Here is a 15,838-nt window from a genome sequence, read left to right as displayed (position 1 = left end):
AATTTTTGAGATGTGCTGTCGTTACGCTCATTTTAAAAATTCATCCCCTTTTTCAGTTCCCCTTAAGCGGATTTTCCGAAAACAAATTACCTGTGTTTCTTTCCTTTTGCAGGACATTACAAATACCAATTTTCACGTACGTAAAATGTTACCTTTCTGAGAAATACTGTAGATATGTATGGTCTTTTAAAAAACTCACCCACTTTATCAATGCCGTTCAGCCCTTTTAAACTGGATTTCCAAAAATTAAAAAAATGTTTATTTTTAATGAAGACTCCAAATACCAATTTTCACGTCTGTAACATCTTCAGTTTTTAAGATGTAAGTATCCTCGTAAAAAGTATTCAACCTCTTTTTAACCTCTTTTCACCACACCCCCCTTAAAAAAATTTCCGGAAACAAAAACATACGTGTTTCCTTATTTTTAAAGGAGATTCCAAATGCTAATGTTCACGTTTTTAAACTGTTAAGTTTTTGAGAAATAGATACTAATTCTTAAAATTCGCTCCCCTGTTCACCCCCTTAGCGGCGGTATATCCAAAAGTCCTCCCTTAACATGCTCCTACATCGTACTATAAATTTATATCCAAAATTTCATTTCTTTATGTCCAGTAGTATTGGCTCGGCGATGATGAACCAGTCAGTCAGTCAGTCAGTCATGACAGTCATAACAGTCATTTCATATACTGTACGATCCCACCCGTATGTGTGTCTTACCCTACAGTTCTCTTTCCCAAACAGTAAGTCATAATATGTTTACCATACAGACTGGGAACGAACTTCGACTTAAACGGCATACAGAGTGTCACAGTTCATGTAAATTTGGAGCTCGAAGCCCAAAACCGTTAAATTCCCTATTCTATTCTTGTATCAATATTGTATCATTGTACCTGATAAATTGTTTTTTCACTTATTGAAGCATTTTGTTAAGTTTGAGATCTGAAAAGAAATATAACCTTTATTTTAAAGTTTTAAATTAATTTTTGATATCGTAGATTGATCCATTGAAGCCCATCCACTGATAACCCCGGAGCAGGTGCTAGAATATTATTATTATTATTATTATTATTATTATTATTATTATTATTATTATTATTAATTTTGTAAATGTTAGGGGCTGCCTGGCCGAGGCGGTAAAGGTACGCTCGGTTCGCGCGGAAGGACGTGGGTTCGAATCACCGTGAGGAAGTCGTAAAATTTAAGAAAAGAGATTTCCACTTCCGGAGGTGCATATGACCCTGTGGTTCACTCAGCCTACACCAAAAATGAGTACCAGGTTAATTCCTGGGGGCAAAGGCGGCCGGGTGTAGAGCTAACCACTCTACCCCATCACGTGCCGAGGTTACGAATGGTGGAAGCCTTTACCTTCTACACCTCCAAGGGCCTTCATGGCCTGTACGGAGACGACTTTGCTTTGCTTTGCTTTGCTTTGTAAATGTTAATTTCTCATGGATATTCTATCTCTAATTTGTTAAAAATTTAGTATTGTTTAATTATATTCATCCATATGAATGCCATTTAGGAGGATATGTCTAGTTATATTTTGGGACGCCTGATTTTTTAAACTATCCTCTTTATTTTGAAACCTATGATTAAACTGTAACTTTTAAAAGGGTGATATTTTACTTAACATTTCGTGGGTATTTATGCGTTTCTAGTATAATGTTTCTAGCGTTTAAATTCTTTTCTTTAATATTGTATTGTCTTTCCTCCATTTTGCCCCATGGCGTAATTATGTCCATTGTTACCTGACCTTGATCTTTCTTTTGTTCTCGCGTGGGGAAAGTAAAGTAAAAGTTGTAAATTACGGGCAATGAATTTGTGATTTTCTGCTTTATTTAGAATGAACCCATTAACGACCCAGTGACTTTAAAATTATATTAGTAACTGTATATCTATTGTTGACGTTTGTTATCCGGTCTTCTGCACACTCTATAATGCACTTCGCACCTTGTCACTTTTGGTACACTGTAGGCAATCTTCATTCTTGAGCTAGATGTGCAAGTGTGTTGGTGAGTCGAAAAGTCTTCTCCAGCCAGCATGTCGAGCTCAGAAAAACGTAAGTACAGCTGAACTTGTTTAAGCCTTATATAATTGAATAATATATTTTGCATTTGTATACTACTGAGATTATTTCGCATATATAAAATCTATTGCACATCTTATGGTTTAATGGTTATAAATGGCCGAATTATGGATGGGTCGAAAGCGACCCAGTGGGCAGGATGTAAAAGTAACATTTTTGTTGAAGTTGGGGAGTTAGGAATATCATGCACTCTTATCATGCCATATCATTATTACACAATTGCAGCACTTATGTAAGATTAGAACAAATATTTTAGAAATATGAATTCTATGATCACTGCTGTATTTAGGAATTCATAGTAAAAAATATCAGTCATTCTGAATATCTCATCTGTTACATGCCGTATTTACTGACCTAATTCCAATCCATTTCTTTTCCTGTTTATAGTGGCCTATCGACTCGTGAAGTAATAGCACTCCTAGAAGAGGAATATATTCCAGGTGATATCGATATCTACATCTCGCCTGCAGATGATGAGGGAGTCGACACAGATGGCGACTCCGGAGAAGATGAATGCAACGACCCAGATCGTTTGAGTCGTGAGCTGTTGGAAGCCTCTGCAGAAATTAACAGTGGTGTGAATGAAACTGTTGAAAATATTCCTCCATGCTTCGCAGCTCCTTCGGCAGACGAAGAGGCTGTCTTTACAGGTACACGAGGATCCAAAGGGGGACCAATGCACCAGCATCCAAAAAAGGCAAGAACAAATAGGATATGGAAATTAGGGAATTCCATAACTGCTCTCCACAAAAACTTTCTACCATGCTGTGAACCACCGCTTACTGTGAGTGAAAAAATTTATTTTGAACTATACTTACATGACGAACTTATCCTTGATATAGTGAAGCACACGGTTATGTATGCAGTTTCTAAGAGTAATCCAACTTTTGCAGTGTCTCTTGCTGATATGCATACATTCATTGGTATATTGTTATTAAGTGGTTACGCAGTACTGCCCAGACGACGAATGTATTGGGAGACACAGAATGATGTACATAATGATTTAGTGTCAAATGCAATGAGACGTAACAGTTTTGAAGAAATTTTCCGACATCTTCATGTAGCAGACAACAGTAATCTTCCTGCAGGAGACAAGATGGGTAAAGTCCGACTTATGCTAAATTCTTTGAATGAGTCCTTTTTAAAAAACTTTCCCATCCAGAAAGATCTCTCAGCTGATGAATGCATGATACCCTATTTTGGAAGGCACGGCTGCAAGCAGTTTATACGAGGCAAGCCAGTGCGCTTTGGATTCAAAGCATGGGTTTTAGTAAATCATAATGGATATGGTGTTCACATGGATATTTATCAGGGTCGAAAGACTGGAGACGCGACAACACATGCCACTAACTTAGGTGAGTCTGTTGTTCTTGGATTTTGTGATGTTCGACAAGCCAATTACCCTAACGCAACGTTCTCCTTATATTTTGATAACTTCTTCACTTCCGTTAGGCTCCTTACCGAGCTTCGCAAGAGGGGATTGCATGGAACCGGGACCGTTAGAGAAAACAGAACTGAGAAATGCCCTTTGACAGACGCTAAGACATTAGGAAAAGAAGCAAGAGGCACATATGATTCTCGTGTGGATGAAGACAATGCCATAATTGCAGTGAAGTGTAAAGACAATAACGTTGTGACTATGCTCTCTAATGAACATGGGGTACTACCACTTCAGCGAGCAAAGAGATATTCCTGCCTTGAAAGGAAGAAGATCGAAGTGAGTCAATCCTTTTTGTTTTCTAAATATAACAAGGGAACGGGCTGTGTTGACCAGCTGGGTAACAACGTTTCAAATTACAGGATCTCCATGAGAGGAAAAAAATTGTACATTCCAATTATTTTGTGGTTGCTGGATGTGTCGATGAACAACGCCTGGCTTCTGAGTAGAAGGGTAGGGTTGTTCCTGGATGCTCTAGGATTTCGAAGAGCTGTACTCCGAGCCTTGTTAACAATGTATGGTAAACCATGCCTGAGTCCAGGACCTCAACAACATTTGCAGTCTAGGAGGAGAGTTGAAGATCCAATCCGGACCAATGCAGCTCAGTATATTATTCTCACTGATCAGCTACGTAGAAGATGTGCCCAATGCTCCAACAAAACAGTGAAAGCCTTTAAGAAGTGCTCTGTTCCACTGCATGACAAGTCTTTTGCAGCTTTCCATCATATGTAATTCCTGTGTATTGTGAAACCTCAAAAAGTTTAAACAGTGAATGTGAAACAATTTTTAAAACTAATTCAGAACAAGTGAACTGTGAGTAACATGTGTTATTTGTAACTTTATTACATAAAAATATACTTATTTTGTTCAAGATTATTCCTGCATTTAAAATACTTAACCCTAAAATCTTGATCACAACTATATAAGAGTTCATGCCCACTGGGTCGTTTTCGGCCCATGCTATTTTCACCATACAGAATACGCAATAACGTAAAATTTTTACTAATTGTTATGTTTGAGTCTCATATACACAATATAAGCATAAATGATCAAAATTAGCAAAAAAATAAAATAAAAAAAACAACAAAAAAAAACAAAAAACGTTACGGGCATAAATGGGAACTAGTAGTATTCTCTTTCCAGGCTATTGCTTGTTGCACTCATGTTATAGCAGTAGTTGTTGGTGGGTAATTACCAATGTTTTTAACTTTACTTTATTATCACTTGTATGTTAAGCTATTAGTAAGCTAAACCTATATTATTGTAAGCTGTAGTGTTAAGCACTGGAAACACTTACGTTTTGTGTGAAATTGTATATGATGCTGGATTTAGAATGTCAAACTAGTAGTATTTCTTGTAATATTTTCTTTCCATGGAATTGCTTGTACTTATCTGTTGTAGTTTTGTTGTTGAGTAATTCTGTTTTAACTTTACCTTATTATCACACTACTGTAGGTGACCATTGCCACCGGGCAACTAACTAACTAACTAACTAACTAACAGAATTTTGAGACTTCAGCGCTGATTAACAGCGGTGTCCAGTCTAAATGGGGATGGAAGAGCTGCACGCTATGTATACTACGTTGCTATACTGATAACATTCATATGTGTTATTTTACCAATATACTGAACCCATAATTCTACGATGAGAAAAATATTTTTTATTTTCTCAATATTTATTTCAAATCTACAAGCTACTTTTATTTTTGAGGGCAGCCATGTTGCGTTCCTAAGAGACTCGATGTCGCGTGGGAAGGATCTCACCCGCGGCAAGCTCGTGAAATACCGTGACACCTCGGCGGACTTCGAGTGCCCGATAATTCTTTAAATTCACGGAATTCTGCGTAACATGGGATTTTGGCAATACAGTAAATAAAGAAAGAAATAATCTAAATTACTTTTAAACCCTACGTGAAGACAGAACCCCAGGGTAAATTATAAATGCAGTTAAGCCTAAGTACATGTCAGCATCAGATCAGTGGACTAGCTCCACGTGCCAAGGTCAATGGATGAAGAAAACGCGCGAAACGCCCGGGCAGAAAATTTATTTCACCTGTTGCGAGTGTGGTAGAACTATGAGATTAACATCTAAAATAATTACAAGTCTGTCCGGAATTCTGGGACAAGTCTCATAAAAATCGGTCTATTGGACGCGAAATTAGCAGATTACGCAATCAAGCTTAGTAGTGTGTGTAGCGTCCCTCCTAAGACTATAAGAGGAACCCCCCATTGCATATTTTTCAGTGTCGATCTGGTTTTTGAAGCGGCGGTAGCTTATGCCCGTCGTCAGCAGAAAATTGTACCAGATTGATCTACAAACAACTTAATACATGTTAGTGGCTGAGGTCCACATATTCGGTTAGAAAGGGAAGGTGACTGAAAATTTCTGAACTTTTGCCGACAACCTGTGAAAGTATAGGCGTCTGTTAAAGTACACAGCAGATTTTATTATATCACCTCATGTGCGTTTGAAAGTGGTAAGAGAGTTGGGGAAGCTAGTCAGAGTAGTTCTGATTTCGCTATCTGTTGAACACCTGTCGTGTGTGGGTGACAGAGAGAGACAACTCTGGGAAGAAAGCCGACAGTCGCAGTTGACTGCAGAACGAGGGAGGTTCGTGGTACAAATTATAACGAGGAAAGTGCGTGATTTTGTGTTGTAATTTAATATCGTGTGAAAAAGGCAGTGTTTGTAAGAGTGATATGTTGGAAATGATGATGTTATTTGTACAAATGTACGGCTAAAGGCACGAGGTCAGCTGGCGACAATGTAGCCAGAATACTGGAGATGACGCCACTTGCAGGTCTGTCTATATTTGTATTATGTTGTAGTTAGATTTTATTGTCTGTCCCAAAATTTTTCAAGATGATTGTCGGGTTGATATTTGTAATTATCAGGCGAAAAGTGTTATAATTTTGGTCAGCGTGTGAAAATTTTAGTTTGTAAATTTCACGTCAAGAAACTGTAAAATGCGACGTTTAAATCTGGTGTTAATGTTCTATGAGATATTGTCCAAAGTGAGGAAATTTAGGAAAGCTATAATGGTAAAAATAGTCGTGGCGAATGTCTTAATTTGAAATATCAGTTGAATTCAGAAATGTTTGTCAATAATAATAATAATAATAATAATAATAATGTCTACCGCGGGATAAAGAAATTTTTCTATGTTAAAAGTGTATTTAACCTGTATATTTTACAAGGGTCGCAGGCACTTAGAATATTTCAGTGAAATTCGATAGAGTTATATTTGTTCATGGGAAGTAAAATTTTGGGACATCGTGTATATCAATGATACGGAAAATCGCGGTGTGTTCCTGGATTCTCGAGGTCCGAAAGTCGTAGTAATAGTAAAATAAAGAGGTGTATTTTATAATGGTTGTTGTTTTCACTAGAGGATTGAAAATGAAAAGGGTCTTGGAAATATAAGAAAAATGGATTGAGAGCGAAGAATTAATATATGTGGAGATGAGAGGGATAGGAATAATGAAGATGAAATGAAGCCAGGATTTTAAGTGATACCGCTGGGATAAGCCGAGGAGAATGAGTTTGAGACAGGCTATGTTTATCGAGGAAGTATTTGTGAAACAGACTGTATTGTGACAGGCTGTAGAGTATTCCGCTACCAATCCGAAATTTGAGAAGACTACTGTGTGGGGCATCGTAGATTTCTAGTAAGATCCCAAGTGAAAACGACTCTAGTAAAAGGTTAAAAATCTTGGTAGTAAAAGTGATGTGACTAGTTACGTAAAGCCCGTACGAATGTTAAGATAATGTGACCTCAAGGATAAAGGAGCATTCAGAATACATGGTTGGTGTTGTATTGAATTTCGTTTCACTGGATATGTCATTGGTATAAATATTTGGAATTGACGGTAGGCGATTGGAGAGTTTCTAATGCGGTAGTGATGATTATTATTTTGAATACATCCACTAAATGGTAGACGTGTGTTGGGAATTATCATTGCTTCCCTAAAAACTTCATGGCACAGGCTGAGATTGTGTTTGAGTTAGAGAATTGTTCGTCACGTATATTTAATTTCGAGTTCATGTATTGTAACGAGATGGAGACTTACTGCATTTTTCGACTTGCATTCGTTTAATAGTAGGAGACGTGGTTCCATGTGTATTGAAATGTCAGAGTTGGTTTGAAATTGTTAGTTCGCCTGATATGCTAAGGGATGCGTAGTACGACCCATTTTCACGCCCGACCATAGAATTAGGATGTCACATGTTATCCTTGGAGTTACTGATGATGAGACGTCCTAGTTCACGCCCGATGATAGAATTTGGAAGGTATCGTGTACATAGAGATTAGTGTTAGGATGTACAGATTTTAAGTGAGCCCGACGATAGGTCTGGGATGTCAGCTGTACATACTCAAGTCTCAGATTAGATATTTCTTTTGTTTTTGCGAAGTGACCTGGGCGAAGGTAGCCTCTACAGTAAAATATGAAATATGAAGAGGGTTAGATCGACAATAATGAGGCCAACTAGTGCGTAGCTCCAACAGCTGAAGGGTGTTCCTTAAGGTAACGGGGCCGCTATCGGTGAATGAGGGTTGCCCAAATATTGGATATCGACCTGATGGAGATTAAATGTTTTTACTGTAATTCTCCATGCGTGTTGAGTTTTAATGACTTCGATATGTTATTTTATTTTACGGACTTAATTGTTTTGTCGTTCTGACGTCCGTTTCGTTTTGATAGTGTGCATATTGACACTCAGTGTATTAGTGTGAGACTTGAGTTGCGAATGCGGTTTCGATTCGTCAGCCAGTAATATTATTTTACTTTCAGTCTTTGTCGTACTTTCATTTTATTCGTAGTTGAATTCGATTAAGTAATCATTTTATAGGTAGTGTGTTGGGACAGACAATAAGTAGATGGATCTGTAATGGTAGTCATTGTTTTTCAAAGGAAAGAATTCCTTAAAGTTGTAGTATTTTTCAATGTGGACTGGTAATTTTATTAAGCGTAACAAAACCATTTCTAACCTGAAAATCGGTTTGATAATACTTTTCAAGTGATTTACCACTTTTTAATTAACTTCAGTGTTTGGCATTTCTTCTAAATGCGTGATGAATAAGTGTTTCCTGCATTTCGCAGTTTTGTTCCTTTAGAACGACGTAACGTAAGATCCTCGCGGATCATGTTGTTGTTGGTTCCTTCCGAACAGCTGTTTGGGTGATGCACATTTAGCATCGGGATTACGTTATCACTTAAGGGTGTCATGAATGACAAATACATGGTGGAATTTTATTTCAATTGTGAATGATGCTGTTAACTCGTAGTGAACACCATGCTTTCCCATAATATTTCGCAACCTATCCAAAGCAACTGATAGTCAATTTGGTTCGATTAAGGGTCCATTCGGCGGGTGTTCCGTATCCGAAAAGGGTATTCGACTGGTGGATAACCTTAATTGAGAGGAAATCAGGCGTTCTACTTGTTGAAAGTCAGATTTTCCACGGATCGTGTGGATTAATTCTCAGTTCTCGTTTGGAGTAATAGGTGCCCGGTTTTCAGGTCTTTCCTTTTTCAGTTTTTCAGTTTCGCTGTCCACTAATGTACTAATTTCTCCGAAGCAACTCTTCGATATTGTGAGAAATAAATCAACGCTATGCAATGTGACTGCGTTTGAAACATTCAATAATAAATAATTTATAATTTTTTTATTTCAAGTATTTATATTAAAATAATAATGTTGTCGTGTCATTTCAATTTTAATAAAAGTTAGTAAGCACATATTTGATCCTCATTTCAAGTCGTTAGGCTCTCTTCTGAACCCCATCGTTTGGTTAAGATCGTGACCGAATTTATTCCCGCAACGACCCATGATTTGAGAGTTCTATATTGTTCTACTGTAGCAGCCGTGGCCGACCAACGATGGAATGGTAAGTTCAAGGGTTCAATATGCCGTTACGAAACCTCAGCCGATGTGTCTCCAACACTATTTTCTATCTCCCAGGTTTGCACCCTTCCCAGTCCGGTAGCGAGCAACTGTAAATAAGTAAATGAACTCCATAAATGTTCCGCCTTGGGTTGGACTCCAGTTCAGCAACAACGAGCAAAAAAAAAAAACAGTCTCTACTTACCTGAAAGTACTGTATAAATATCTAGGAAGGAAACTTAGGTAATGAATGGAATGTCTTATTTCAAGGAAAGGAAAAAAAAAAAACAAGTCAGACGGAAGAGATTTATTTTTGTAGTAAAATACTTCAAGTTACAAAAGAAATAACATTGGTCCTATCTCAAGCTCGCTCTCCTGTAGGCCTCCTTCAGTCCTTTTCCTTAACAATAGCCATGGATGATAGGCCTATAATACTTCGATTTAATTTTCAGATTGTCTCATTTACATTTCTTTTTGTAATACTTAAAATAATATTTGCAAGTAACATTCGAACGCACCATATAATTATTGTTACAGTTTCTCATATAAGTATGGAAAGGTACGGTAGTTTATACTTGTGGTCCCTAGAAACTTAATTCAACACTAACATTAAGCCGCCATTTGACGGCAATCACATATTTTAAAAATGGAGGCTATGTTTAACTTCAATATATTGTTAAACGTTTGGTCCATACATTTGCACAAAATTGTTTCTATCTCTTATGGATTCGGTAACAGTTCTTCTGATAATTATATATCTAATATCACCAACAATTTATAACATTCGCGTTCAGCTCCTAAATATTTAACTGAAATATACGAGCGTATAAAAATATAATTTAAAACGTTCACGAGAGTTCATTGGCAACATTTCGAAGTCAGCAGGCAGTGCACTATTTGTCAGCAGATTTTTCTCAACGCCATTCGATTACGGTGACTTCGCAATGGATAAATAGTCAATTTTGGTGTAAACTTTCTTCCCATTGAATGACTCTGAAATTTTTATGAACGTGAAACAATATTATCTAAAAATACTTCATATTCTTGTACGTGCAATTGAATTTGTTAAGTAAATATTTCACTCTTTTTTGAAAAATCATTGCACTACCTTGCTTGAAATGTTCAAATACTTCCTCGCGCATAAACTCTAAAATACTTTTAAAAAATAACCGTTGTGGCGTTGAACTAAAAAACCCAACCTTTCGTTGAAAAAAGCTGACGACATAGTCGTGGAGGGAGGGGCGATGCGATGGCTAAGCGGCAGGGTTTATGTGAACAGCGCCGTATCGACTGCTACTGGACGAATAAAAACTATACTGTAGTTGAATTAGAGCACGTTGCAAATGATCTTAAAAAATCAAGATATGATCTTCAGGTCATAACTCATCAAGAAAAGCCATTGGACAGTAACTGCCACCACTGAAATGGGGTCGAGGAAGAAAAGTGGCTTCCGAGTTTTGCTAATTTTGCTCTCTAAATTCAGCAGTATACAGAACTATAAAGCAGTCTGACCGGCCTTTGGGAATGTAACGCAGTAGTTTCGTCCACCTGCATTGAACTATATCAAGTAATTCAGTAATAAATACTGATTGAGTATTTCTCATATGAACACAGTACGACATAAAATGGAAGTGTCACTGCTGGGATAAACAGTTACGATTTTAAAACGAGACAAACCGTTTAGAGCAATGAACATATGCAGTGTGTTTCACGATGCAGTAGAATGGACTATTTCAAGTAGAATGGACTATTTCAAAAGAAAGGGTCATGTAAACATATATCCAATCTGCAACATGTGTGTGGAATTACAACAGTTTGTATGATATGCATAAGAACAACCTTAAGAAACTTACTGACTACACACATATGACTTATTAGATACATCTATTGACGGAGCCATGAAGTGATGATATTATCTATATCCAAGTCTCCATGATGGATGGATTAGGCGTGGCAGTCATATTCGTTGGCCACCACGGTCTCCAGGCTTTCCTCCAGGTTTTCTTTAGGGATGGATGAAGTCTACAGATTCGAAGTACACGCCGTTCGAATTGTGCAGAATTCTGCCCTCATTGAAGAAAGGCAAGACGACCTCCGACCAGCTATATGTAATATTGCTATAAGGGCTGAAATGAACATTTAAGTCAGTGGAGGGATATTTCAACATGTACTATGAACTTTTCCAAAGGACGTAGGTCTGTGCATCAATATATATCGATAAGTCATGTGTTTTGAACTGCCATGGTGCAAGGTTTTTACATATCATCTGGGTTGAATGTTTTCACATTATGTAGGATTTTTTCATCACTAAATACGTTAGAAGGTTTCTAGTGTACCTTTAATAGTTTATGCATACCATACAGACAGCTGTAATTCCGTATACATTGTACACTCCTTTATATGGCTTTCTGTACTTGAAACAGTCCATGCTACTGCATTTCTGTATAACTTGTCAATTCAAATTCGTGTATCTTAAAATGTTTGTATTTTATAATGCATAAAATTATAAGAATACGGCAAGACGGAATGTAGATTTATAATCTCAAACTGAAAGAGAGAAAATATTTTTTTAAAATAATGAAGTCCCAGCAATGTTACATGACACTTATTAGGGGAGACAAACAACTGAACACACTACTTTGAGTGTACCAAATTGAGGAACTCCTCTCGTGTCTTGGGGTCGTCACGGAATACTCCGAGCATGGTAGAGGTAACGGTCTTGCTGTTTATCTTCTGCACGCCCCGCATCACCATACACATGTGCCTGGAACAAACAAAAGTTGTCATATGGCGCTAGGTACACGAGTAGTGGACATTTTGGGGAAGATAATAGTCCCTATTCATAAAATACAACCTCAGTTATAAAGACGTGACATAATAACTTAAGATCTTAGTTCTCTTCGGAGTAGTCTCTCATTAGTGGCTTCTGCTATTCTGTAAAACAAACATTACATTCTTGAAATAATAAAAAATGAAGATATAAAAAGCAAACTTGGTGTCAATGGCACGGCAATTAATAGAGTAAACGCCTGAAAAGCCTTACATCTGATCTGTTTTTTGACATGCTCTATTGATGGAAAAATATCTAATTCCCTCCTTGAGAACTTAGAATTTCCATTCGGAATTGCTAGGCGGGCAATAATTCCATTGTGGAGTTTTATCTCTCGTGTGCAGTTATCAGACTGTACCTCTTATAAGGGCTTCTGATAAGTTCACCTGCATACACCCAGCGTCAGTAGGTAGCGGGCTAGTCGACATTTCCTACTAACAAAATTATTTAGGAACACAATTACTTAGTAGAAAATGTCGACTACCCCGCTCTAACTTAATGTAGTGCTTATGCAAACCTCATAGCTAGACTCGACTTATTACTCGCTTCAGTTAGTTTGCATTCTAACCTATTACTGCATAAACATCCGGGCCCTAGATATGACTTACGCATTTTAGGGACAGGTAGCAAGTATCAGTATTACTAACATTAAACGTGCCAACAAGTGATAAGCGATAATACAGGAGACACATTTAATCATTAAGTCCGACAGAGCTATAGTAGGTACGTTAAAACTTTATACATTCATTCAGTATCATAAATCTCATTCTGTTAAAAAAAAAAAAAAAAAGCACTAGCATGATTTTTAGTATCTGTCAGCGTACATTCGTACACCATCTCCTACTCGGAATAATATCTTCTAAACCTGTTACCTATCTCTTTCGGGGAAAAGAAAGAAAAATGCATCTACTACAGTATTTTGAAATAAATCGATGCAGATAACATGTACCTCGTTAAAAACGACGCCTGAGTTTAAACAAAAATGCTCAAAATATAACCAAATATGACCTTATATCACTAACATGAGCAAAATATGACCTTATATCACTAAAATGAGCAAAATATGACCAAAGCAATAAAAATGGCCGAAACATGCATTTATATGCTACATAAAATTGCTTTAAACGGGGTTAGGGATCCATCATTCAGTCATTTTTCATATTTCCGGTAAAATGACCTCAGGGATAAAATATGACTTTTCCTTTAACATTCAAAACTTAGTCATAAATAGAGAGTGAATCTACAGGCATTCAAAATGTATCAAAAGACAGACAAAAAGGGCACTGCTAATTTAAGGAGTAAGCACTTAAAAAGGCAGAAAAATGAAAGAAATGTATGCTTAAAAAGGTACTACATTTTAAGAAAGAGCCACAAAATTATAAAAAGTAGGTTAGATATAAAGCTCTCAAACAGAACGCTATACCGGTATCTTTCTTTTAGTTTCCGGTCTACTGAATAATTTATGGGCTGCCTGGCTGAGGCGGTAAAGGCGTACACGGTTCAATCGGAAGGACGTGGGTTTGATTCCCCGTTAGGAAGTGGAAAATTTTAAGAAACTATATTCTACTTCCGGAGGTGCATGTGGGCCTGAGGTTCACGCAGCCTACACTAAAAATGAGTATGAGGACAAAGGCGACTGGGCATAGAGCTAAACACTCTATCCCACCAAGCGCCGAGATTACGGTTAGTTACCTTCCACACCTCCCAGGGCCATCGTGGCCTGTACGGAGATGAGTTAACTTGCTACTTAAGAATTTGTGTTACAATATTTTCTATATTTCTCAAGATTTTCGCCACTTACACTTTGCCTATTCCCATGCAGAATATTTTTATAGCGAGAGAAACGTATTTCTACCTCACACGAAATAATAGAGCAAAACTACATTTCAGGAATTACTTCTAGCAGAGTTCCTAAAATTCCCTCTAAAATACTACCCATCATTGTATGGTTTTCCACCTTGTATTGCCCTGAATCATACGCTGCAGTTCGGCGTTCACTGTTTGGAATACGCTACCTGCTGCTTCCTGTAAGGCTGAGGCTAGACAGGTTTCTTTTAACGTATCATTCGTCCGTTGAATAACGCATGAAATATGTACATAATGGTGTGAAATATGACGTGGCTAGCCGCTACTGAATTTATCACGCAATATCGAAGTACAAGCGCGCGTCCTCAGGGTCATAACGCATACGAATAGATATTTATCCGTTTTAGGTCAACTCAAGGCCGCATTAGTGGTTTTTATTTTTCGTGCTTGTATGTTTGTTTGTTCCACCATCACGGCGAAACGGCTGGATAGATCTCAACCAAACGTCATATTTATTGTATACTCATCCCGGCCAAGGTTTTGATATGCATATCGTTTTAATATCTTTGAACATACGGGGGGTTTATAGGAAAATCAGAACGGTTTTCCTACATTTTCTCCTATACTATTGATTTTCTGTAAACTCCGTGGACTGTATGTGAAACGTCTCTTCATTATAAACAACTTTTTTATGTTCATAATTGACCTTACTCTTCAAATGACGAAGAAAATTAGTGTTTTCTGCGGGTATCATGCTCTGCATTGAGTGACCGACAGACCGACAATGAACCTACAGTTTGCCATGGCAACGTCTCTGACTGCTTGCCAGCAGGGAAGTAACGTACTGCCATTTTCGTCATCATTCCTGTGAATTCGTGATTGTTCCTTGGGTAGAAAGCAAGAGAGGCGTCAATAGGCCATTCGGCGGGATATTGGCGGAATATCGTTGGAGGTTATAACCGTCCCCGAATAGCTTAAGTAATGACACCATTAGTCATCTTATCTGTTTACCTAAGAATCCTTGCGCCTAAATTTCTCCTCTGTTACCGCTTTCTTATATCCATAACTCATACCAGCATAATTTATTGAGGGGCATTTGATTTTCCAATACATTCACTTGGTATTTACATATTCGTCCCATCCGGCTGTCCTCAGTTATAAACCTATTTTCTATTAATTTCAACTTTCTTAACTTCCTTAATTACTCCGTATTTATTTGAGTGCTAATCCCGAAACCTGGACATGTCCCACTACCTGTCTTGCGGAAGCATGGAGCCTATGCATCATATTACGAAAAATATTCCAACAGGAGGATTATCATAATTTATACACCATTGCAAAGGGAAATAGTCACATATACAAAATTAAAAATGATAGAAACAAATTATTTTTCATTTCTTCGTTCCGCGTCCCCTTAAGTATTAATTAATTATTAAGGTGCACTGCTTCCAACATCTAAATGTTATCTACCAGCAATAGTTTAATTTTAACATTTTAAAATGTACGCATAACAATGCTAAAATCATTTAGCAGAAGGTTCAACTCTGTTTTGTTTCTCTTCTTCTTATTATTAATCTGTTTACCCTCCAGGGTCGGTTTTTCCCTCGGGCTCAGCGAGGGATCCCACCTTTACCGCCTCAAGGGCAGTGTCCTGGAGCTTCAGACCCTGGGTCGTAGGATACAACTGGAGAGGGTGACCAGTACCTCGTCCAAGCGGCCTCACCTGCTATGCTGAACAGGGGCGTTGTGAGGGGATGGGAAGATTGAAAGGGATAGACAAGGAAGAGGGAA

General features: G+C 37.6%; 1 protein-coding gene across 1 annotated transcript in view; it reads right to left on the bottom strand.

Annotated features, from left to right (window-relative positions):
- Nucleotides 1-9,703: 9,703 nt before the first annotated feature.
- Nucleotides 9,704-15,838, bottom strand: part of Pu (GTP cyclohydrolase punch) — a 176,474-nt gene continuing 170,339 nt past the window's right edge. The window contains exon 6 of the mRNA XM_067150869.2: nt 9,704-12,175. Within this exon, the coding sequence (XP_067006970.1) occupies nt 12,046-12,175 (130 nt within the window). The 3' untranslated portion in view covers nt 9,704-12,045. The remainder of the gene's footprint in view (nt 12,176-15,838) is intronic.

This window comes from Anabrus simplex, chromosome 7 (genome assembly GCF_040414725.1).
Source record: "Anabrus simplex isolate iqAnaSimp1 chromosome 7, ASM4041472v1, whole genome shotgun sequence".
Taxonomy (NCBI): domain Eukaryota; kingdom Metazoa; phylum Arthropoda; class Insecta; order Orthoptera; family Tettigoniidae; genus Anabrus; species Anabrus simplex.
The sequence above is the reverse complement of the archived record's forward strand: the minus strand, read 5'-3'. Positions and strand labels throughout refer to the sequence as shown.